This window comes from Channa argus, chromosome 22 (assembly GCF_033026475.1).
Source record: "Channa argus isolate prfri chromosome 22, Channa argus male v1.0, whole genome shotgun sequence".
Lineage (NCBI taxonomy): Eukaryota > Metazoa > Chordata > Actinopteri > Anabantiformes > Channidae > Channa > Channa argus.
In genome coordinates this window covers 2,660,147-2,684,405 of record NC_090218.1, presented here as the reverse complement: position 1 = coordinate 2,684,405, position 24,259 = coordinate 2,660,147, and the positions used below count along the sequence as shown (strand labels likewise).

The 24,259-nt window shown below is 38.4% G+C and overlaps 1 protein-coding gene across 2 annotated transcripts in view; it reads right to left on the bottom strand.

The window, feature by feature from the left end:
• tmem132e (transmembrane protein 132E) overlaps window positions 1-24,259 on the bottom strand; it is a 295,657-nt gene that overhangs the window by 5,090 nt on the left and 266,308 nt on the right. For both annotated transcript variants that reach the window (XM_067491978.1, XM_067491977.1), the window contains exons 6-8: window positions 21,666-21,871; window positions 15,591-15,870; window positions 3,311-3,505 (exon numbers count right to left, since the gene is read on the bottom strand). In XM_067491978.1, the coding sequence (XP_067348079.1) occupies window positions 3,311-3,505; window positions 15,591-15,870; window positions 21,666-21,871 (681 nt within the window). The remainder of the gene's footprint in view (window positions 1-3,310; window positions 3,506-15,590; window positions 15,871-21,665; window positions 21,872-24,259) is intronic.

The following is a 24,259-nucleotide window of genomic DNA, read 5'->3' as shown; positions in this document are numbered from 1 at the left end:
GAACCTGACCTATAGAGCACAGAAAGGGGGAATGATGTCAATCTAGTGCCGTCTCCAAAGAGGAAAGTTGTATGTAGTCAAAAACTGTGATTCTTCTTTGTGCGTATATTGCTCCAAAGAATATTTCAGTGGTTCAGATCGCATTCTTTCATGGCATTGACCGTGATTTTAATATCTGTTCCCAACTGAGCCTTTGAAGTTCTGGACTTGCTCCAATCCCTAAACCTCCAGAGCGTTTGTGAACATCCGCAGTACCATGTGCTCAGTACAAGCCTTGACACGCACAGAGACGGCCTGCCTCTGATGTGCACACCAGCAAACCACTTTCATGCACAGAGTAGGAAGAGGTGGCAGGAATGACTGTGTTGTCCTGAAGGCTACACCACAGCTTCGTGCTGTAGCACAGACAGATTAGGTACATGCAGCAGCAGCGTGTGCTTAGAATGATGAGGTCCATTCCGTCTCTTAGTTAGTTTTGTGTGATCTTCTCATTTAGTATTTTCTATCACTCCTGAATGTCTATCCTCCCTTATGGAGAAACCGGACAAAACACCTCAGCTCCTGCATGGTGGCTATCTGACAACTTTCATCTGCTGCGGAGTAAACCACAGTACTGATGTCCATGTAATCAAGGCGGCGTTTGACAATCCTTGATAGCTTTCTTAAACACAGCCACCAAGAAGTCAGAATGCTGACAGAAAGTGAAAATAATTTTTCTAAAGCAGCATCAGAGAGAGAGTTTCGGCCCTTTTTTGCCCATTTTTTCTTTTTTATTTTTCAAAGGGCAGATGCACGCCCAGTCTTTTCAGAACGAAACCCTTTGGTCCATTTTGAGAGAAGTTGTGATGATATTCCACTAGGAGCCAAACTCTGTCATCTCAGCATGACAGAATGATAACAACCTTTGATATGCATGATTTAAATAATACATTGAATATGGCATATCTGTTTTATGAGCTGACTCTGGCTACAAAAAGACTCATGTAAAAAAAGAAAATGTGTAGGCGTTTTGAGGCTGGAAAAAAAATAAAATAAAACACCTCACACCTGTTTATCTATGCTGATTCAAAACAGCGAAGATATACATGTAGATGGGGTGATTTTTTGCAGTCTGGGGTGAAGTATTGCTTAAAAGAGTGCATTTTTATTTTGTTGGAAAAGGTGACTAGGGCATCAAAGACTGATGAGACCCAGAGGGATTTCTGCACCATGTAGATATGATTTTACGCATCTAGCCAAACAAACCATCAGCATAGCATTTCTACAATTATTGTAATCTATGTACCTCCACAAACTAATGTGTATTGGGATAAAGTTTTCTATGCTTAATTTTCTTAGTTCTTTGATTTGTGGTTTATGGCAACAGGGAATAAACTGTATGTGCATGTAAATTGAGCTTAAACAGCTTGGATTATAAACTATGCATATGCAGAAAACACTCCCCTGGAAATATCATTTTGGAACACATAAAATGAATAGTAATAGTAGTATTCATTTTCATAAATACCTTATTAAGTTGCTCATTTAAACAGCAACAGTGAGTAAGTCAAAGCAACAGAAGTGGTTCATGATGAACCTTCACGTACTGAAGTTTTTAGGTCTGACAGGCTTGAACTTAGTCAAGAAGAAAAGAGAATAATGCAAAAAGACTTTGATTTTCCAACTCTCTCCATCCATAGTTTATGTGTTTCATTCATTTCTAGAGTAATAGAGGACATTTAGAAAGTTTTCCTGTGGAACAGAATCAAATGGTTTGAAATAGCTCCTGTACTCCTCTGAGAGCTTTGCCGGCAGAGGAATTGGCTGCCTTTTATGGCCCGGCCTTGGAGAGCACTTAGGACAATACATTACAATAATTAAATTTCAAGGTGGCCAAGAAGCGGAAAGCAAGAAAAATTGGAATTTAATGCTCGCTTCTCTCTCACAGATGCTTGATGTGGTTGCTGTTGCATTTTTAGCAACGTGTAGGCCAACAAAAGGGCAAAACAGGAAAAGAGCCCTGGCACACACAAGTAAAGCAGGGCTGCCAATTAATTCTTTGCAGAAACAGGCACAGACACTTTCTCCTGTGAAAAAAGGCTGCGGCACTCCAACATCCTCTCACTTTTGACTTGAGCGAAAAAGAAAATCCTTTTCGTTAAATGTTTTTGGACATAACAAAACGGTTTAGAGCAAACATAGAGATTAAAGTAAAACAGCCCCCATGATATTACTTGACAGCAGCTGCCTTTATCTGGTGTCCTTGCTAACATTGCTGGCAAATTAGTTGATTACCAAGAGGCAAAACTAGGCCCTGCTTTAGATAGACCCTCAGAAGGGATATGTTGCAAATAAAGTTAATTTTAGTACTCTGCAGAGAGAAATCTGGAAACACAGAGTACAGCACTGATCTACATACTGTAAAAAGTTATTGTTTACACCCACAAATTAAGATTATACAGATGAGTCATAAGATATCACTCAATGCTGAATTACCTCAATTGTTACTAAAAGCTACAACAAGTAAGGTATTTGTTGAATATGTCTTTAGTCCGAATATGTTCCAAAACTGGTCAATGTGGAGAGGTGCTGTCACCACCTCCTGTGCAGTAAGACTCACAGAGCATCACTGCCAGCAGTGCAGAGATATTGACTTTTAAATGTTTTATAACCAAAGAGAGAATTTTAGTGTTCTTGCTTGATTACTAGCTTTGCAGCATTCTCATTGTAATCTCAAAAGTAACACCTGAAGAGCTGAGCAGAGCAGCGTGTGACGTGGCAGAAGGTGGAAGAGGAGCAGGGAGGGCACCAGCTCAGCTTGCATATTGTAGCTTTAACATTGAGTGTTAACACTATATGATGCCTTTACTTAGTCAACAAAAGTGTGTTGGTTTGGACTAAGTTGCAGGAGTTGCTTTTGAACCGGGCTAACGTTTGGTATTTACCTCAACTAGACTTGAAACTTTACAGTCAGTGCATATGCAGCCTCCATAAATACGTAGCACAGTTTGTGTTGCCACCTGCATTTTTTTTAAGTTGTGGTGCATTTTGCAGAATAAAATGCACTTTATCATTCAGGCAGCTTTGGACATCGCGACATACAGTATCTTCTGACATAATTCAGTATATGAAAGAATGTATATGAAAGTTTTTTTTAAGCTTACGATTTCATTGCACTGACTTGATTTTATTCTGTAACTCACTTAAATCTTAACGTTAACCACTGTTATTGTTTAACCTTAAAACTGAATGGTTGCCAGATTAAATCAGTTTATTTAACTTAATGTTTTCTCTCTGCACTCTCTGCACTGTGTGATAAATCACGTTGTACCTGTTTGGAAGCAGTGAGCGTCTGGAGCCCGGTTGCCTTGGCCACCATGGTGTGGCTGTTGCCAGGGCTGGGCTGCAGCGTCAGGGTCAGGCCTGAAATGGCGTGAACCCTCAGCTCCGTGATGGAAACCTTGTCGTCTGTGACAGAGAATGCAGACTCTCCCAGTACTGCATCCACCGCCAGCGGAGACTCCACCTGCAGGGAAAAACATCGTTTATTGCTTCTCATCATGACAGAAAGACACAAGTCTAAAATGGACAGGAGCGTTATTGTCCCTCTGAAACTTATAAAGCCCACGACAAGCCAATTTTGGATTAAGGTACTTTGTGTTAGTACCAGTGTGTCTTGAATTCACGTGTCAGTCCATTTCTGTCTATCATAAGATAAAAACAAACAACCAACCAACCAACAACAACAAAAAACCCTAAACACATAAGATTGTATCCATTAGCAAAAGTGTCAGCCACCACGTTTTCAAAGTGACGTTAGCAGAACAGTTGTGCCCATCTACAGCGAGTGTCACCACACAAAACTCCAAAATCTTTTAAAGCTGGTCTCGCTTCTTCTGGTAATCCCAGGCTTTTGACAGGCCTCTGCACACAATACCCCAAGCATTTTTTAAAGGTCATCATTTTACTTTACTTTTGCAACCAGAGGTCATGAAGGACATAGACAAAGTACAGAGCCATTCAGCGAAGCAGTGGCCTTGTCCTTAAAGTCAGACGGGAAATCTTTTCCACCTTCACACTGAGCATTTTATAACTTTAGCTGGCATCAAAAAGTGTGTAATGCTAGAGCAGTGAAGGGTTCAGTGTTCTGACAAGCTTTCCCAATCCTCATCACCTGAAACCTTGAAACAGAAAGTCAGGTATGTCATTTTTACACAAGTCCTTCTTCAAAACAACATTAGGTGACTGCTTCCTACAGCATTATTTTCATTAATGTTTTCTGATTGTTTATGAGCATTATATAATTTCATGCAAAATATCTGACAAGTGCCTGATCTTGATACTATGGTCTTGACACATAATGAGTACTGCAGTTCAAAGTGATACACCTCCCCTTATATACACACTTTTTATTAAGGTTTCTGTAGCTTGTTTAGGAAGTGAGGTCTCCATGACAGATAATTTTTTTATAATATTCTTTTCATAGAATAAGATGCCATATATATAAAATTAAACAGACCTGATCTGCGATTCACCTCAATTATTCTAACGCCTAATGCTCCAGTATAGTTTATAAGAGATTTAAGTGCAATTTTGTACTAATTCTTAGGGCTCTACTTGTTGTTAATAGCCAGCTAAACTACTTTCAACTACTTGCCCACTAAAAGTGGAATTTTCAAGCAAAAAGACTGAGCAAAGTTCCTGCTCAGTTAGGATTTTGATAAACTTTGGTAAAGGTATGAGCTTTTACACTTAGTTGTTTTCTGACTCTTCTCGTGTTTTTTGTAACTCTATGGCCTCTTTGAAACGTCAATAAACGTCCTTATATCGCTAGATATTCTTGCTATTTTTCCCAATAAATGTAGTTTTACAGCTCTGAATATAGCATGCATGTATTTTCAATAGTGTGGCTGTGCCAGGTGATGGACTAAACTATGTAATGTAAATGGAATTGTATCTGTGATAAAATACTCACTTACAGTTCTTTCCAGAGCTTTTGACTGAATTTCATAGTGTTATTTAGGTGGAACATACTCAGTTCCTTTGTGCCTAATGGCCACTCCAAGCTTTTCAGCCAAAACATCCCCAGACATACAACATGTTTGTAGATTTGGCCAAGCTGATGCTAAAACTCACGTCTGTTGTTTATTTTAGAATTCTCAAGTTCACTGAAACTTTATCTTCAGTGATATGGCATTTGGTACACAATTACACTAATGCAAATATGTGTAGCACAGCTACAAAAATACTATAATGCTTCTTTCTAATGCCCTCTTAACATGCAGAGGTGAATGGCTGGAAACTGTTAAGTACTGCTATTAGCTGTGTAAATGCCTTTCTGCAGCTGCGTGTGAACAAGATTTCAATGTAGTACCTTGACTTTCCTGCCATTATTATTTTGCTATATTTTTCTGCCAATCTGTGTGGACTGTATTGTCTGTCTTCTGCATTCACCACCGTAAATTGTTGAAAATCCTATAGAGGAATAAAAAACAATCAACTATATTGTTTAATGCTTAAGGGCTTAAAATAGGAGAGTGAGATTCTGCTTTCAGGCTGCACTTTAGTATGCATATTATTTAGATGTGATGAATTAATATGCCAGAAAAAGGAGTTACGGTTTATTTGGAAACACATACACAAACACACACACATGCATGCACGTGTGCGCACTCACACACGCACGCACGCACCACCTTAGGACAAACATAACTTTAAATAAACTTTTACAGTTTTCATGAGGACAACTCAGTTGTGTGATGGATCACTTTTACTACAACAGCCAACTCAAATCTTTGCAATAAGTTTTATTGCAAAAACATTTTGTTTCTTGGACTCCAGTTAAAAATGGGAGTTGATAGAGGTAAAGATCACCGGCAATTTTATGGATAGGCACAACTGAGTAAAGGATGTGTCCTGCGCAAAATAAGTTCTTTTCTTGTAAAAACAGGTCTACAATTAAATTCTATTGTGGCCAGACCTCTCCCAGTAAAAAATGCCTTCTTAAAATCGATTTTCTGCCAGTTTACATTCCATTCAGCTGTGGCTGATATTTTCACAAGCCAATTAAAGTGACTAAAAAGAAAATCTAACTATTAAAATCAATATTGATGACTCCGTACAAATGTCAAAATATGATTTAAAGAAACACCCCATTCCTCATTGATTGTATAAACTAAAGAATATAATCAAAGAAAATAATCATGTTTGGGGTTATAATCCTTGCAGGAAACAGATCACACTGTGGAGGCATTTATTATTGAGCAGTCACATATCCAATTTCTGAGATATTTAATAAAATCCCTTTGTTGCTGCAAATTGGCGTGCGTGTTACCACTGCTTGAGCCTTCCCCCAGTCTCTGCTATTTACGTTGGTAAAGTTGGCTCAAATAGACCCTGAAAAATGACATAAACCTGTGCAATGCATGTTATGCTTGTTTATAGCTTCTTTACTCAACATCTACCTGAACACAACCATTTACAGTTAGAGTTATAGAAACATGAAATAATAAAAAAACATACTCCCTTTTTTTGGATCAATAAAAAGCCAAGCATGCATTTGGGACAAGAGTGGTACCCAGTGATATTTATAGGTCCCCTCATCATAGCAGTTTCCAGCCCAGAGATGCCAAAATATAAAAAGGCAAGTGTAAGTTCACAGGGTGCACATTAAGCTGGGGACACACCTAAGGACAGACAAAGACTGTTTCCACCATTACAGATTTGTAGTCTCTGACAGTCTGGAAGTTGCATACACCTAATGACTGAGTAAACTGGGGGCAACACACTTAAAGACTGAGTAAACTGGGGGCAACACACTTAAAGACTGAGTAAACTGGGGGCAACGCACTTAATGACTGGACATTCTACATCCCAAATCCTACTTGAAGTGGAATGTGTTTTTGTACCAAACAAATATGGCGGCAACCGGAAACTTTGACTTTTTAATTCAGCAATTTGTGGGTAAAAGAACAAAAGATGAAAACAAATCTCTAGCGAAATCACAGACGTAAAAGCGATTAAAACGGGGACTATAGAGCCTACAGAAATAAAGGTACAAAAACAACACTACGTTCACGTAAAGCCACAGTTATGGTAGGTTTGCTTCCTTTGTCATTTGTCATTGGTCGCTGGTCATAAATATTAAACTTTGGCAGCGACTGGGTCTTAAGACTAAAGACTAGAATCTTTAGACAGCACACACACTTAACAACTGTCTTTGCCGACTGTCAGCGCTGGATTAGCGCTGATGAGGACCATCTAGGTCCGACAAGTTGTCCCGACTGATTTACATTCATAATCGGCCATACAGTCGTTAAGTGTGTGCTGGCCTCACACTCAACTGTCTGAGTCATGGTGGCGTTACTGGTAGTAAATAGTCATGTGTAAAAATGGGACATCACCTGCTCCTGGCAGCACTTTGCAACATAATGTATCACTGTACCTTGTGACTCTGCATATGCTGGAAGAAAATATTAATTTCTTTTAGAAGCAACTAGTCTGGACTCTTCACTGCAGTACTGTTTATTTTTCTGACCTCTACTGATTGAAATTCCCATATGTTGCAGTTATACAATTTCTCGTGAACTTAATCTTTACATTTTAAGTCTTCCAACATGGTCATATAGTTTGTTTGTCCCCATCCTCTTATAGCTCTTAACATAGCAACCGCAACCGGCAGCTGGCATACTTGAGGCATTCTTAAACAGACATATGGAACCATCATATCGAGGCATAAAAAATTACAAACACAGTTAATGTTCTGGAACTACCATGGATAAAAAAAGACAACATGTTCCAACATGGCACTGTGTCCAAAGATTGCAACGCATTCTGAGACACAAGGCTTCTTCACTGGTGTTTAGAGTTCAGTTCTTTATAACTGAGAGGAAGCTTTTTGAATTAAAGACAAGAATCTAAGAATATACATTCTTAATTTAAACAAACATTTGATGGCGAAATATTAGCCGCAGCTGTTAGTACTGGTAGTAGGTCACTGGTCACACATATCTTGGACAGTAGGTCTGAGTATGTCTGACAAAAAGGAGAATTTCTCTTGGGTCTTCAACTTGTATGTAAAGGATAAGTTCAATGATCGTCTTCAGAGGATGGTCTCACTTCAACAGTTTTGATCTGATGCCTTCACTGATTTTGAACTTGCTTCTTTTGGTTCTAGTTTGGATAGTACATGTACATAAATGCCATTAAACTTCACATTGACTTCCCTATATTAAAATATCTCTTTACTTCTAGCTAAAAAATGCCTCCAGATGAAATAATTTGGAGGAACCTTCAGATTGTGTCATCTTGTTGCTCGCACTATGGAGCTTGTAATCATGGTCAACTTGCTTTTCCAGATGACATCATCTGAACTCCTAATGTTGAAAAACTCCTCCTGTTGATTTCATCTGGAGGAGTTTTTCAGCTAGAAGCAGAGAAATATTTTAATATAGGGAAGTCAGAAGGAAATTTGAAAGCATTAATGTGTATTTACACCTTAAATTAAAGCCATAGAGAGCAAGTTGGAAATTGGTGAAGTCGCCCTTTAAGCAAATTGCACCTGGGATTATTAACATTTGAATCCTGAATGATAGAGTACATGCTGGAGCAATTGTAAAAACGACACCGCCCATTTTGGTGCAAAAACTCGTGCAATTTCTACCAATGCCCTCTACCTATGCGGAGGCACCATTTTAACAGCTGTTTGTGACCGAGTTTAGGGACTTTTTTGGAGGCTGCAAATAGTTCTGCTGTCTATTTAAGTTAGTTGAAACTAACAAATGTAAGTGGTGAATGTTTCAGTCCAGAGCACTGAGCAATTGGTCAAAGGTTATATGAGGGCTAAATTAGATATTTTATTTCTCAACATAACTATCCAGGAAGTCAAAGTTGAAAAACTGAGATCAGCAATGGTCAGATTACATAATTTATTCTGTTGGCACTAATGCAGCCTTCTGTTACTATAATAAAGCTGGGGACGGAACTGCTTACACACAAATTAAGCTTCAGACAAGCTTTTGTCACATTAAAAATGAAAGCCCAGGGGCAAGAGTGTTATCAATTTGTGATATTTATTATATATTCCAGGCTGTATTTGCTGATGAAGTGCAGCATTTTATTGTCTGTGTTTGTCAGACTGCCTGGTTTACTTTAGCCACATTAACAGATTTTTCTTCTCTAAATGTCTGTGGAAAACCCCAGAGACGTTTTTGAGGCATGTTGCATCAGACACATTATGGTGACAACACCAGCGCAGTACAGCTGAATTCTAGTCTACAGGTGAAAGAAACTGGGACAAAGGTTTTTTTGACCTTTTCAGTTTCAGTAGGTAAAATTGTGTTAGAAATTACTGCTTTGTAAATATCTTGGATCAACAGACAGCTATGACACTCTCTGCTGCTGTATAATTGCTATTACCGACAGCAAGGTTAAAATGTTTAAAAATATGTTAAAATATGTTTAGTCTCATAATGGTTTGCCAGAACAAATCTGGCTGGACAAGAATAGCATTCCCCATGTCAAAAAATATTTCATTTTATCTTTGTCTTTGTTTGTCTTCACAATTAGTTTTATGTATTAACATGCTGACACTATTAAAATTTCAGGATGTACTTCTAAAAGTATATTTGCCTTGCTACACTGGATTACTTTAACTGAGTTGGTCCCCTTTCTTCTACTGTAAAATGCTTTCTCCACTCCTTGTGATAAAAAGGAAGCACCAAAGTACACAAAGCTATTTTGACCAAATTTAACAGCCTGGGATGAATATTGATTCATAGCTTCCCCAAGTAATAAATGATGAATGTGTTCCATGTTTGCCATCTGCATTTCTCTCTTCCAGCAAAGACAGGTCAACTGTAGTTGTGTAGCTCCTTCCAGCCCAGCTCCCAGTTGAATTTGTCATTGGTGCTGCAGGCAGGGGAAGTGAGGTGAAGCACAAAAGTAGTTACACTTTACATGTTCTTAAACTAGGAGCTTCTCTATGTGTCACTGTTAGGCATACGGTTGTGTGTAGCTGTGCACGTTGTCATGTTGGTGAGCTGTGCCACTATGTCAGGGGTGCTTAGGGCAAACAGAAGATCAATGATAACATCTAAGCAGTAGATTGACACTGACCAGCACGGTTTCTTCTATAAACATGGGTGGGTGCTCACTCATGCTGGTGCATATTACTTCTATCACACTATATTATCTTCTGCCCACTACACCATTCACTTCTCATCTCAAACCTTGCATTCAATAAATCACACTTTTGGTGCAAAAGCATATCAGTGGAAGATTTATTCATGCAAGCAGTAGATTTTATGGGCACCTTATGCTGTCTATTGTAGCAGAAACACGCCTGAGGGAAACAAGTCACCTTTTTAGACAACAAAGCGTCCTCACTCATCTGCAGAAAATTGCACATATCAGTTTGGAGTGAACACCACTCTGACACTCCTTCAGAAGAGATGAGGAATACCTTTTTTTGTATTGAAAGCTATGACCCTTTTCACCATACTGTATGTGATAATGCATGGAGAAGGCAGAAGGCAATTTAAACTTTCAGACAGACTTTCATTATGCTTTATTGCACTGAAAGAATGTCTTGCAGGTTTAAAGTTAAAGTTGCACTTTACAAAAATGTATGTAAAAGCATATCAAACCACAAAGTTTAGCAACAGAAACAGTATGTCACTGACTGTCCTCCCCTAATTGAAAAAACAGTTGATTCACACTGTATGCTCATAAACAATGTCTGTGTTTAATTGGGAGACTGGTGAGAAATCTGATCAAACACAAATCTGACATTAAATGAACCCAGCATATTGAAAGTACTTCCCATTGTCTGAAATTCAATCATTTTTCTTCAAGTCACTTGGGACTGTTAAAGTGAGACGATGCAAAATAGAGTTTTATCTTTTCTTTTAAAAATATGCACACAGCTTCAACCAGCTGAAAATCCTCTTGAGGTGTAAATAAGAAAATAGAAAGCAGGCTTATGCTTATATGTTTTTTGGCATTGAGTAAAGTCAAGTGTGTAAACATTTTATTTTTCAACATTTTGGAAGTGTAAATTAGGCAAACTGTGCATTTAGAACAGTAAATACTATATACTTCATTTAATTTATTACGTTCTTCAAAAAAAGGGGTAGATTTCCTTCACAGGTCAAAAATATCAAAATAGTTTCTCTTTAAGGCTTTGTCCCTACAATGAAATAAGCGCACATATATAGGGTGTAACTGACAACATCTGGCAACATATATGACATCAGTACAAAATTAATAAATTCATTAAAAGTGACTATTCAGAGGAGGAGTTTTAGCAAATAGAATGTTGATCCATTTTCTGTGGACTTAAGTAACATATCAATTTAAGATGGTTACGATTTTACTTTACAAGCTATAGTCTTCATTTTGTAAAAAATTATGTGTATTTTTCATTATACTTTCCATCAATGTAATTCACAGTGACGAGCACTGAGATGTATCCTGCCTCTTTATGCTTGTTTGCACAAAACACAAAGTGCTTCTCTTCCAAGAGGATGAACTGATGAAATACAAATGTAATACCTCTTGAAACACTTTGAAAAATGAAAACATGACCCCCACTTTCAACTTTTACCATCCTGTAAACTTCCAGGCAATTACCCAGTTCCCCACATTGCAAAGTAAGTGGGTGCAACAGCTGTAAAATAAACCTCTGCAACCCCCCGCAAGGCACGGGACAGCCACAGAGACTTACAGTAGAGCAGTCAGCTAGTGCCCCTGATAGTCACTCCAATGAAATTACTTTCTTGGGGGATAATATCAACTGAATCAGGTAGATGAAAATATAGAGACCAGAAAGTGACTGTCAGTGACAAATGTCCTAGGCCATAAGACACTGTTTTAACATATATGAGATAGAGGCTGGGATGTGAGGCTTTGTTTTCATTTACATAGAATCATTGTAAATGTATTTTCTATGCAGTGCCCTGAGAGCTGACGGCACTGCAAATTGAGAAAACACATGTAAATAGACAACACACAAGCAAATAAAAAAAATACAATACAATAAAAAATAAAAAAGAAACGCGCTACAAAAGCCACCACACAACCAAATTAACGAACATGCTGCAAAAAACTACAACACAATGGAAATAGCTCCAGGAACAACTAAAAATACACCTATATAACATACATGACTTTTTAGTTTCCCCCGGAAACATTGCTATGACAGTTGTCTACAATGGTTTCAGGGGACAGTAAAAAGCGATGAACATTTAGATGTATTTTTAGTTGCTCTTGGAGCCATTCCTGTTGTGTTGTAGCTTTTTTCAAGCCATTTTGTCATTTGGTTGTGTTGTGGCTCTTTGTAGAGTGTTTCCTAATTAAGTTGTGATGTGGCTTTTTGCAGCACATTTTGTTATTTGGTTGTGTTGTGGCTTTTGCAGCACCTTTCTCAATTTAGCTGTGTTGTGGCTTTTTGCAGCTTTTCTTGCTGCACCTGTGTTGCCCAACTGATGAAGTGGTTTTTTAAATTTGCTTGTGTTTTGTCTATTTGCACGTGTTCCTCAATTTGCAGTGCCGTGAGTTCTCAGGGCCACTGTAATTTTCAGCTCCGGGCTTGTAAAAACAACATCCTGCAAAATGCTAAATAGTGCACACATAGGGGCAGCTTTTATTTTGATAATGCATCTACTGCATCCACATAAGTGGGATGCCAATGTCCCAGAATATTTTAATATGTAAAGTAAATATCTGGACGATGCACCAGCTTTTGTGTGATAAAGCAAATGAACTTGGGCACTTCATAAGATATTTGTTAATATGGTAAATGGCTTATATATATATTGCGCTTTTATCCGAAGCGCCTCACAATGTTGCTTCTCATTCACCCATTCACACACACACACAGATGGTGGTACCTGCCATGCAAGGTGATCACCTGACCCCACCTGAAACAACTTGGGGTTCACTGCCTTGCCCAAGGACACTTTGACGTGAAGCCAGGATGGGGGATCGAGCCACTGATCCTGTGGTCTATGGACAACAGCCTTACCAACTGAGCTACAGCTGCCCCACATGTATCCGCCGCATATTTATCTTCAATAACTATCAGTTATACAGTTTCATACATTATATAAATCACATCTTTAAAATTTTTTTTATCTGATGTGATTACGACTATGACACAGAAAAATAATTCACTGGATTACAGACCTACGTGTACACTGTGGCTCGAACTTGCTGTGCTGAATGTTTGCAATTTGCTTTTAATTCTTTTAAAAGTCACCATTTCTTGTGATCTAGAGAAGTTAACATTTGAGTAGGGATCACATTGGTGATATATTGTGTGTACAGTATCTTTATTTTGGCTTTACCATTTTAAATTGTTAAGCACTTTGGTCAGTTTTTGCTGTTTTGTAAAGTGCTTTATAAATAAAGTTGGTTTATACTATTCATAGATCAAACTGTATAATAAATGTTGAACATAATTTCCAAGTGAGATAAAAGACTCTAGAAATAAAGCTCAATTCTATATCAACTCTGTTGTCTGTCTTTAGAAGATGGTTTCAGTGTTTGTAGTGTTAATTAAATAATCTCTGTTCTGACAAATTTTGTCCAAGTCTCGCTTTTCATCAGAAATGAAGCAGCTTTTGTTCTATAATCCTCAGAATCAAACCCACAACTCTCACAAGCTTTGGGAAAATCCTAGAAAGTCATCACTCTGCCCATAATCACAGGATTTAAAACAGATATTTTGTAGCTGAATTAAGATTTGGAATCTTTATTGTAAACCTTTAAACCTTTTGTGCCTTCCATTAAACATACTCTGCTTCCAGAAAAAAAAAAATCCAATGACTAGAATATTGCAAAAAGTGGACAAAAGCTGAGCCTTTATTCATATTGATGAGCTGGTGGATAATTTAAATCAGACTCAAAGACTAATTCAAATACTGTGACTGAACAAAGACTGAACATTTCTGCAAGAGGACCATTGTTGAGATATATATTGTTCATTTTCAGACAATCAGCGTGGCAATTTCCCCATCCTGCAAACTAAAACTCTTTTAACTTCTTTGTAATTTCAGTTTTGTAAGCCATCAATCATCCATGCTGAATGGATAGTGAGTCCACAGAGATCTAATTTCTCTTTCCTTCATGGTGTTTTAACATAAGACTTTGAGGAATTTTTGTTAAAGTTTACTTGACCTTTTATCATTCATTCACACCTACAGGGACTGGGTTGTAGTAGATGCAGGAGACAGCTGGAGTTTCAATTTGGTCTCACTGATCACTGATCATCTGACCTAAACATAATGAAGTGATCCCACTGGGAACTTTGACATATGACATATGAGTAAATGAGGAATGACATCCACCAGTACAGAAACCTAAACTTCCCTAAAGTTTATGCCATGTTAGTGGCATTACTCTATGGATGGCAGAGTCAATCATTTCACACTTCATTTCGACATCTTTGGAGGAATTGTAATGAAATTTTATACAGACATTAATGGTGCACCCAGGGTGAATAATAATAACTTCTGTGATCCTTAATTTGACTAAATACTTGCAATACCACTGACATTTCGACTTCAACTACAGTCTTACAGAGCCACTGGCATTGCAGCAGACTCCTGTTGGTTTTTATGTCTGACAAGTTGATGAACATTTAATTTACTCAGATAAGAAGTGAGCCTGTTAGCCACTCCATGACCAATTTTCTAAATTTCTATTTTGACTGCTATCCAACTGTATTATTTTGAATAATCTAACATCTCCAGAATAGTTCTACGTGCTACTCTGGATGAGCCCTTTGTTTGAAGGATGAAATCTTTTTGGACCACCTTATTTATTTATATATTCACAACTGCTTTGAGTCAATGTGGCAAGTTACGTCTGGTGGTAAACTGATGTATAATTATTCATACCCTTCAACAGATTACAAATGATCCATTGCCCATTTAAAATGATGGATTAGTGACTTATATCTTTCCTCCCTATTTTACCATTATCAGATGCATCCATCAGGCAACTATTCTTTTTCCTGACAGGCTGAAACTGCGATCTTTCATGGTCATCAAAACTTTCACCAACCGTTACTTCTCTCAGTCCCCATAAATGACCAGTGAAGCATCGGTAAATCACTGCGTAGGAGACACTGCTTTTGCTGCTGCTTTAATAAGGAACCTATAACAGCTGATGCATTTGTATGCACTTTACTTCGGGGAGCTTATTTAATTGAACATAGAGGGTATATACTAAACAATATACTTACAGGGGGGGGGGGGGGGGGGAGAAAAAAGGGGGAGAGAAAATAAAAAGAGAAAAAACAATGGTTTTATGGTGATTATTGGATGACTTGCTCTATATTCCCAAATTAAATAATATCCAAATTGTAAATAAATAAATACATAAATAAATCAGCATCAACATTCTTGCAAAAATCTAGCTACCTTCGTATGCAGGAGCTGTTAAACGTGAAGCATGATAACATGAAGTGCACATTCAAAGAATGCAGTGCCTGCTCTAACACTTCTCACTGACACACATCATTTATCATATATCTTAATATTTCTGTACTGATTTATGTGAATTCTCAGCAGTGACATGTAAAATGCTCTGAAAGGTGATCAGTTTACCTTCAGCACTGTGGAGCCTAGCTCCACCCCAACCAGGACAGTCCTGTCCACCAGCTCTGCTATTCTGGGGTCGGCCACCTTCAGAGAGTCTTGGACCAAGTCAGTGACATCCACCTGCCAGTCAGGCCCCAGCATCGTAATAACCTGGTCGGTTCCCTCTGTAGAAGTTGTGTGGAACTGGGTCAGCACCTTCACCAGGGCCCGCTGGTACTGCAGGGTGCAGCCTCGACTCACCCGGCGCTCATCATCTTCCTCATCAGCATCGCTGTCTCTGGTGCTCCTTGGACAGAGAAAAACGAGGAGATTTAAGTAGAAAATGAAACAGCAAAAAACATTGATCCATGTGGTGTAAAACCTACTACAAGTACAGTTAACAGTGTTGTCCCAAAGCACTCATGAATGCACTACGCACCATTTTTATGCTGTGTAGAGTTGCAAAAGTGTAACAAAAGTCAAAACTCAAAAGTGATTGTAGAATTGGGTGCTAAATATACTAAGAATCACTACTGCAAACTAAAAACCATCACCAATCACAACGTGACACTTTTAAAGTAAGCAGCCGCAGCTAACTTATGAACAGGCCTGTGGTATGATGTTACTTCTCAATTTGTGCCTGCTGTTAAGTAGGAATGCCTACTCCTTTTATAATTTGACATCATAGCACTGTTGAGAGACTTGGCACCACTTCACACAAATCCATTACATTATCTGTTCTGATGTAGTGGTGATGAGAAAAAAGTCCTCTGTGCCAGCAGGCAAGGAGATAAGCACCAAAATGCAGAGTTTTGGACTGATGCCCTTCATATTTTACAGGAGCCCTGGGCAGCGGGTTAAACATGCCAGGTGTATTCCCCACCGAGTACAATCTGCTCTACAACAAGTTACCCAACTTTTCTCAGCAAGCTTGATAGTATGTCAGTATGCCAGTTCCTACAGTCCTATACCTAATCTTTGCTTAACTTATCTGAACAACTAGAGATACAGGAAATGGTGAAATATAAATTTTTTTTAATTTTTAATTCAAGGAACAGGTCCAAAAATTAAGCTACGCACTTTCGTCCTGAGGTCTCATAAATGCTTCAAATACACCACATCAACAGCAAAATATATTGTTGCATGCTACCTTTCCATTTGTCCCACCAGATGGGTTTGATTATTAATTCATCTCAGTGCGTTACCTTTTCACACCTCATCTCATTCAAGCAACTTTACCTTCACTTCATGAACCTCTTTCACTCTGATTAAGCTCCAGTCATTGACTTATCACTTCTGTGTCTATGGTTGGTTGCATTTTTTCATTTTGTAATGAATAAAAAATGTAAAGCTCTTTCACAGTCACTGGGTGATTTTCTAACAAAGTGGCAAAGCCATTATGACTTCACAGGTAAAACCTAGGTAGATGCAGAGTGACTGTCTGGTTATATTAGACAGTCCATGTATGTACTCATGAAAATAATAACAATGGAGACGAAACATATGTTCTGTTGCAAGAAGCAATATAATCCAGTATTACTAAGGCAATTGTTTAGTTACACAATCTTGCATATTAATTCAACTTGACATATTAATCACACAAAAAAAAAAAATTGAAAAAACCCATTGATAGTACATACAGACAGCTATAATGTAATTATAATTACATTATAGTTAAAAGCAGGTTTGGCTGATGTGGATTTTACATCCAGTAAATTTAGGAAAGAGACTAGTAAAACTGTCCAGAAACAAATAATATGCGTAATTCTGGGCAGTTTTATTCATGGAAAGTCAAATGATAAAAGAAACCGAAACAAGTAATTAAAAGCAAAGGAAAATATTGTGCATTCATGATTCTAAAAAAGTCAACTTATGGAAATGTGAGTATAAATGTCTGTCTTTTAACTATATGTGAGTGACTGCTATGAAAAGAAGATTGACAGCCTGTGTGGGATGTAACCCATCTCTTGTTTCACCTAAGATAGGAACTGGCCCTTGAGCAACCCAACACAGGATAATCAGGTATGTGAATATCATATGTATGTGCATTTTTATGATTAACTGAGGCCATTTTGCACAGCATTATTGCTAAGACTGAGTCGTTAACATTCTTGGTTGATGATTATAAACATACAATAGCTGCTTTTGATTTGTAAACCTAATCAAAATATGTTTTTTGGAACACCACACGGTGCTACTTGGACACATCAACACTAATAAACCTTTGGATCATTGCGTGTTTTGGGGTGTTAGATCCTCAGACACCCTCACCTGGGTGGCCCAGCTAAAGTGATCTGTCCTCAGCTTGTGTCCAAATAGTGCACTACACCACGGATAACCCCTTTTGATTCACAGCAACTAAATTTTTCTGCAGTTACAACAATGTTCTTAGTGGCTCTTCTTTCCTGCACTTCTCTGATTCCAGGAAGATGGGGGTGTCTTGTGTAGAGACTGAAAAGTCTATGCAGGTCACCTCAATGGGCTTGCAGCAGGCCTTTCACTGTGTGATGTTTTCTGTCACTATCAAATAACACTGAAAAATAATCCAGAAGAGACACAGACTGTAGGAACTGGAACCTAAAACTGATTTTTCAGTTTACAATACATACATAAATACATGCATTGCTGAACTTCCGCTGTGTGTTGGAGACTGACAATGTAGCTTTAGGACATGTTGCTGTTACGTAGGCGAGTTACCTCCACAGCAGCCAATGAGACTGCACACTCATTTAGCTCGTTTAGTTAAAGGTAGAGAAAAACCCAATGAGACAGTAAGATTTTCTCTGTCTCCATCAAGGAGTTTCACAACTCATAGCTCAGGTCAGTGAAAGTTTACCTTCCTCAGTCTGTACCTGAAAATAAGGTTTACATTTTGTCTCCCCCAGAAGAATATTGTCTGTTCTTATTAGTCTCTCTGATACAATGGTACAAACTAAAGCTTCAATGCACACGGGCTGCCCGCCCGATTACTCTTTCTTTCCTATTTTAGAGCATGTTACTGGATAATGCAGCCAGTGAGCAATTCTGCTGCACTGTAGCAAAGGCGCATTACAGGCCAGGATATCTTGTTGTGCATGAAGGTTCAGAATGTGTCATTTCGTACAATTGGAAGAATGTGGGATGGAAAGAGTGCAACAGAAAGGAAAATAAAAGAGCTAAGGATGCAAGAGAAATAGTGTGGGAGGTTAGAGGTTGTGTAAAGGAGAGTGCTTGTGAGAGAAATAAAATACATAAGAGAGAAGTGAGCGATGGGAGGATTGAGAGGAGTTAGAGAAAAAGCAATAGTTCAGTCAAACAATCAAACTAAAGCTGCTTGAGCAGAGTCTGATGCAGATGTGGATATGATCTGATGTTAGTGGAGTGTGTTTGACTGACTAACAAGCTGCGTACATCAAACTGTATAACATGATAGAAATCTTATTTTCCGTATTAGTTTGATTATTTACAGTGCTTTGTGAGTCTTTGGGGCACACCATTAAATTCATCATCATAGAACTATTTAATAACTGTCAATAAACGAGATCAAGGTCAAGACAAATGGGTATCTCTTGCCAGTGCTATTGTTTGTGCTCAGTAGAGAGCTGACGGGAAGTTATAGAAGAGACATGGAGGATGACATTCAACAGGACTCCTTTGACAGGGTCAAACTGCTCATTACAAAATGGCAGCATCCCTGGCCTGCCATTCCACTATTTGTTTCTGACAACACATAAAGTAATTCTATTTCCTAATTGTGTTAAAACAGTATCTAAAATTACAAAGGCGAGAATACATTTTCAAGATCCGCCTTCAAGTCAAAAAGCACGACAAATCCTAGAGGTGCATGCTCTGTCTAGTGATGAAGACTGTGTGATAAAAATAAACAACATAAAATGCATTTTCAAAAATAAGCCATTATTGCAGCCTACATGACTGCAGCCCACTACCCCCAAATTAAATTGCTAATTGCATTATGATGTCAAAATGCAGCCTACCTGATGTTTAAATAGTACACAGTCCTTGCCAGCCTCCTGTTATTCTGCTACAGTTATGAATCAGGCAACAGAAAAACATGCTATATGGCACACATCAAAACTCCAACATCCCCACCAAAAATATAACTGAAAACCAATAGAATCATATGGGAAGGCCATTCTAGTCAGTATCAGCAGCTTCAATAGTCTGCATGTGGCACTACTGAGAATGAACCAGCCTTTCTGTCATTTCCTGATGCTGCAAAGGACTACAGGGGAAAATAATAAGTATATATAGTGTATGCTCTGAGTGAAGCCAAATGACAGCATGCAAGAAAGAAAGGTTTTACCTGTACTGAAATGAATTCCTCTGGTTTGTCTGTGCAACAAGCATAAGAACTGAAATACCCAACAAGCAGCCTTTCATTACTGTTTTCGTGAAGGCACAAGGGAAGTTGTATGCATAGAGATTGGGCTGAATTGCAGAAACACATACTTCAGAGAAACAAACTTTAAAACCCCACCAATTTGCTTGAAACAACTACACAAAGTATTGATATTCAGGGAACATCAAATAACAGGGTAATATCGTTATTTGAGAGTTATACCCCTCTGAAAAACCCAGGGGCCTTGTAAACAGTGGACATACAGCAAATACTATTCAAAATAACGAGGTCTGAAAATCTCACAAATCCTATAAGAGCACATATAAGATTCCTCATCTGCAGGATTCAACTTTAATAGGCTGGTCCTTTTACAAACAAAAATGAATGAATAGTGCTAAAGTAGGGATTTAAGACACATTTTGTGCGTCAAAATAATATACCATCTACATCCAATTATAGCCCATTGGGGATCTATGAAAAATGAGGCTATGCAAGATGTTTTCCAAGCACTCTAGGTCATTTGAAATACCTTCATTCGTCAAACAACTCCTTAAACATGCCATTTGTATTCAGGTTGGGCAAAATGGATTTGGTCTACGGTGATGTACTCCAGCGGCGACGACAGCAGCCACCCGCATGAGTGTTAATGTTCCTATTAAACATTTCCTAAATGAAGGGTTGTGGGCCTGTTTGTTACTGCTCCATGCATGACAAGAATATTGGAATATTTTAATGAGCCTAGGTTCCTTAACCTAAGACCACATTTTTCATCAGGGTCCAGACTCGATCAGCTTTAATTTCCCACTGGTGCCATTTTTTTCACACATCGAAAGGTGTTACTTTTTAAGGCTTGTAGGAAACAGCTCATTCATTTTTTTATTGCCTGCCAGCTTTCTTCTATCATCAAAAGTCCCTATTATATTGACCTGAAGGTCACACAATTGGCCTTGATTCTTTTCAACAGCAGGATAACATAAAAATATGAGAATTATTACAGATAACCATTTCACAGTTCTATGCAAAACTACAACACACGTAAAGTAAACTCAATTACTGGCAGATATGAAAAACATGACTATTATATCAACACTGCAGCTTCTTTCAAGCACTGCTCATAACTGTTAAGCACAGATCATTTTGATTCCAAAGCAATACCCCAAATTACCTGCTACTCAGTCCAAAAATACCATCCATCTGAAATTCAATATTCATTGTCTAAAGCTTTCTGTCAAATTAGCTATAAAATGGGTTTAGATTGATATGACACTTATACAAGACAACTTTTTAGATATATTTGCACTTAATACCTTGGATAACAGAGAGAAAGCTGAACAGATTTTTTAGTTTTAAACATTGCACATTTTCATGCTCTTTGGATAACAAGGCCTCTTGTAATAATGTACAGAAACGAGTGAGATAAGAAGTTTCTGCACCGAATGCATCCTGGCACTGCTAACACTTACCATGAGATACAGTGTACTGCAGATAAGAAAACAAAATAGGCGGAAGATGTTTCAGAATTCACACTTAAAATATAAAATTTTAAAACACTTAACTTTAAGGTACATTAAAAGTGCAATATCCACTCCCTCACGGCAATGAAAAACTGTTAGGCTGGAAGCTGAAGCAATAGTTAGTCTGTTAACAGTAATGAACACGTTGAGTAATGTTTTTGTTTTCTTCGTAGCTATGAAATGTTGAATGAAACTATAGTTTTTTCTACAACTACACATGTGCGGTAACCATATGGAGTTGGGCCTTACCTTCGGTCGGGCAGAATGGGAACTCTCCAGCCTTTGATGAAGCTCAGATTATTGTCAGAAAGTTCCACTTTAAGGGGAAGTTTGGGCACCCAGACCGTCAGTTCCAGGGGTGAGCTCAGGTGCTCGTAGCTGAAGATTACCCTAGCGTTCATGGAGCCCCGTGTCTCCTTCCCATTGACGAACACGTAGTCACAATTCATGGACACCTAGAAAAAAAATCAGGGTCACAAGTCAGAGACCATCTATATGGTAATGGTCACGTTGGTGGCAGACGATCTAAGTGATATGTGATGATATACAGCGAGGTATAGATGCAGCTGTCAGTGCCTGAATTCATGACAAAACATTTCAAGGTTGTTATTTTCAGCAGACCAAATATACAGCAAGGAATTTGATCTCACTGGTGTTTGAACGTGATGTGAAAGCTCAGTACACATAAACCGTCTCTGCCAATACCTTCTAAAATCCCCCAAAATGTTTAAAGATTGTACAGAGAAACAGTAAGTTGGTTATCTGCATAACTCCCTCTGAAAACTCATGAGCAAAACATTTCAAATAAGTACACTTCTCATGATTTACAATGAAAACTATGACAAATCCTCTACTATGTATATATGCTCTAAGGTTAAATGGGAAAATACTATAAGAAGATGCAGTACAGCAGCTGATTTCACTGGTGTCTATCAGAGACATGGAACCATACAGCTGCTGCTATATTTGATCAGAATGAAATCCTGCAGACACTCCAGCCTTGACAGCACAGTGGTGAGAACCACTGCTGTAAACAAAGCCTACAGTCTGTGGGCTGTTCTCTGATCTAATTTGCATCTTTTATGCAGCCAAATTAGTATTTCTAAGTAACTAGTGTTTGTTGAACATGTACAGTGCAATTAAGCATTCAAACCACAACCTAACCCTACCACCTCCCTTGCCCATTGTCAGCATAATGATCTGTGAACAATTATACGAACACATGATATGCCAACAAAATCAAGCACATAATTTATATAATATGAAAGCCGACGGCAGTGTCATATTTCACATGAACTTTAGTCCATAATACCTTCATGGGACATTAATAAACACATTAACAAGTTTCCCCTTTCATGTGACATGTGTAATATAATATCATTGATACAGCACTGACACAGGGTATGAATTCAATATATAGAAATTTCTAAATTTAAGTCTTAGCAAATGCCATTTTTAACTTAAAGCCATTCTTTAGCTTTCCCATCTAGTCAAAAATCTCCAGTTCAATTTGAATTATCATAAATACTTGTCCCCCCAACACTAAATTATTAACTGCAATGGATCTGGAGGGTTTTGCTTTTGGGCTCTCGAAGATTTATCTAATGGTGGGAGGTAGCTGGCATTGTAATCAGAGGATCTAATCTCCCGCAAATGGAGGTCGGGCTGGCCAGTTTTCTCAGGGCTGGGGATTCATCATAACTGGGAAGAGGTCGGTAATATAATTTCCTCTCCATGCAGACAGACCAGAGTGGGGGAAGGGTGGATGGTGGAAGGATTTCTTAAGATGACAGTCTTCCCCTCTGGTTCAGTTAATGCAATTTTGCAGGATTTGACCTTACGGGCTACCACAGTATTCAGCCTTTGTGTGGTGTTGTTTTGTCTGCTGATGTGTACTCTTTTGTACATGAACCGAGTTACAAAACAAAGACAAAGTAGCTCAGTGCAATGACCCCAGCCCCCTTGATTGATCATTGTCTGGCTTGTTGCATTTAGAGTTGTGAACATTTGCCTGACGTGTACTCCTTTCTACGCCACACACATGCATATACACACAAACTGAAAACATGCCCTAGCTGCAGCACTGCTTCATATCCTGAAGCTATTGCCGCTGATAAACTTGGCCGGCTAATTGCAAGTCAAAAGCTGTTTGCAACTCTGGGTATCAGTGGCCCTGTGGGGGATTGTTGAGCAGGGCTTTCACACACTGAACCGCCACATGCCGTCACACTGCCGCTAATGCGCTGTGGCATCTTCCATGATGCCAGCAGATTGCCTGGGTGGAGAGAGATCATCAGGACAAGTGCAAGTGCTGCATGCATTTAGTTGCTTACTGGTCACATGATGCAGTGTGAAAGACTGGCTGGGTTAATAAAGGTGAAGACACCCAAGGGCCTTTCACACATTTATTCCATAACATTAACTGAATTAATTTCCCAAGCAGTTTCTGTAAAGGCGGTAGCTTCTGTCCTTCAAGCAAGTTTTCCAATGCTTAAATGCCATTTTATTATCAGGTGACCAGTCACACAGCACCCCTACTTTTGCTGTGTTCAGTTCATCCGCTTAATGTGCATACAGCAGTTAAACACATTTTTCAAACAATTCAGTGGGGAACTTGAGCCATAATTTCATTTCATCTTGAGCAGTCAAATCACTAAAACAGATTAATTGCCATTACATCATCAGCTTATTTTTTAGCCATGAGCTCCTTAAAGGCATACTTCAGTTTGAATTTTTTATTATTTAATTATAAATTATTTAATTATTTAACTTTGACAAAGTTGGGGCACAGAAGAGACAATAAACAGTCAAAAACTGATGCCGTTTTTTCATGACTATTAGGG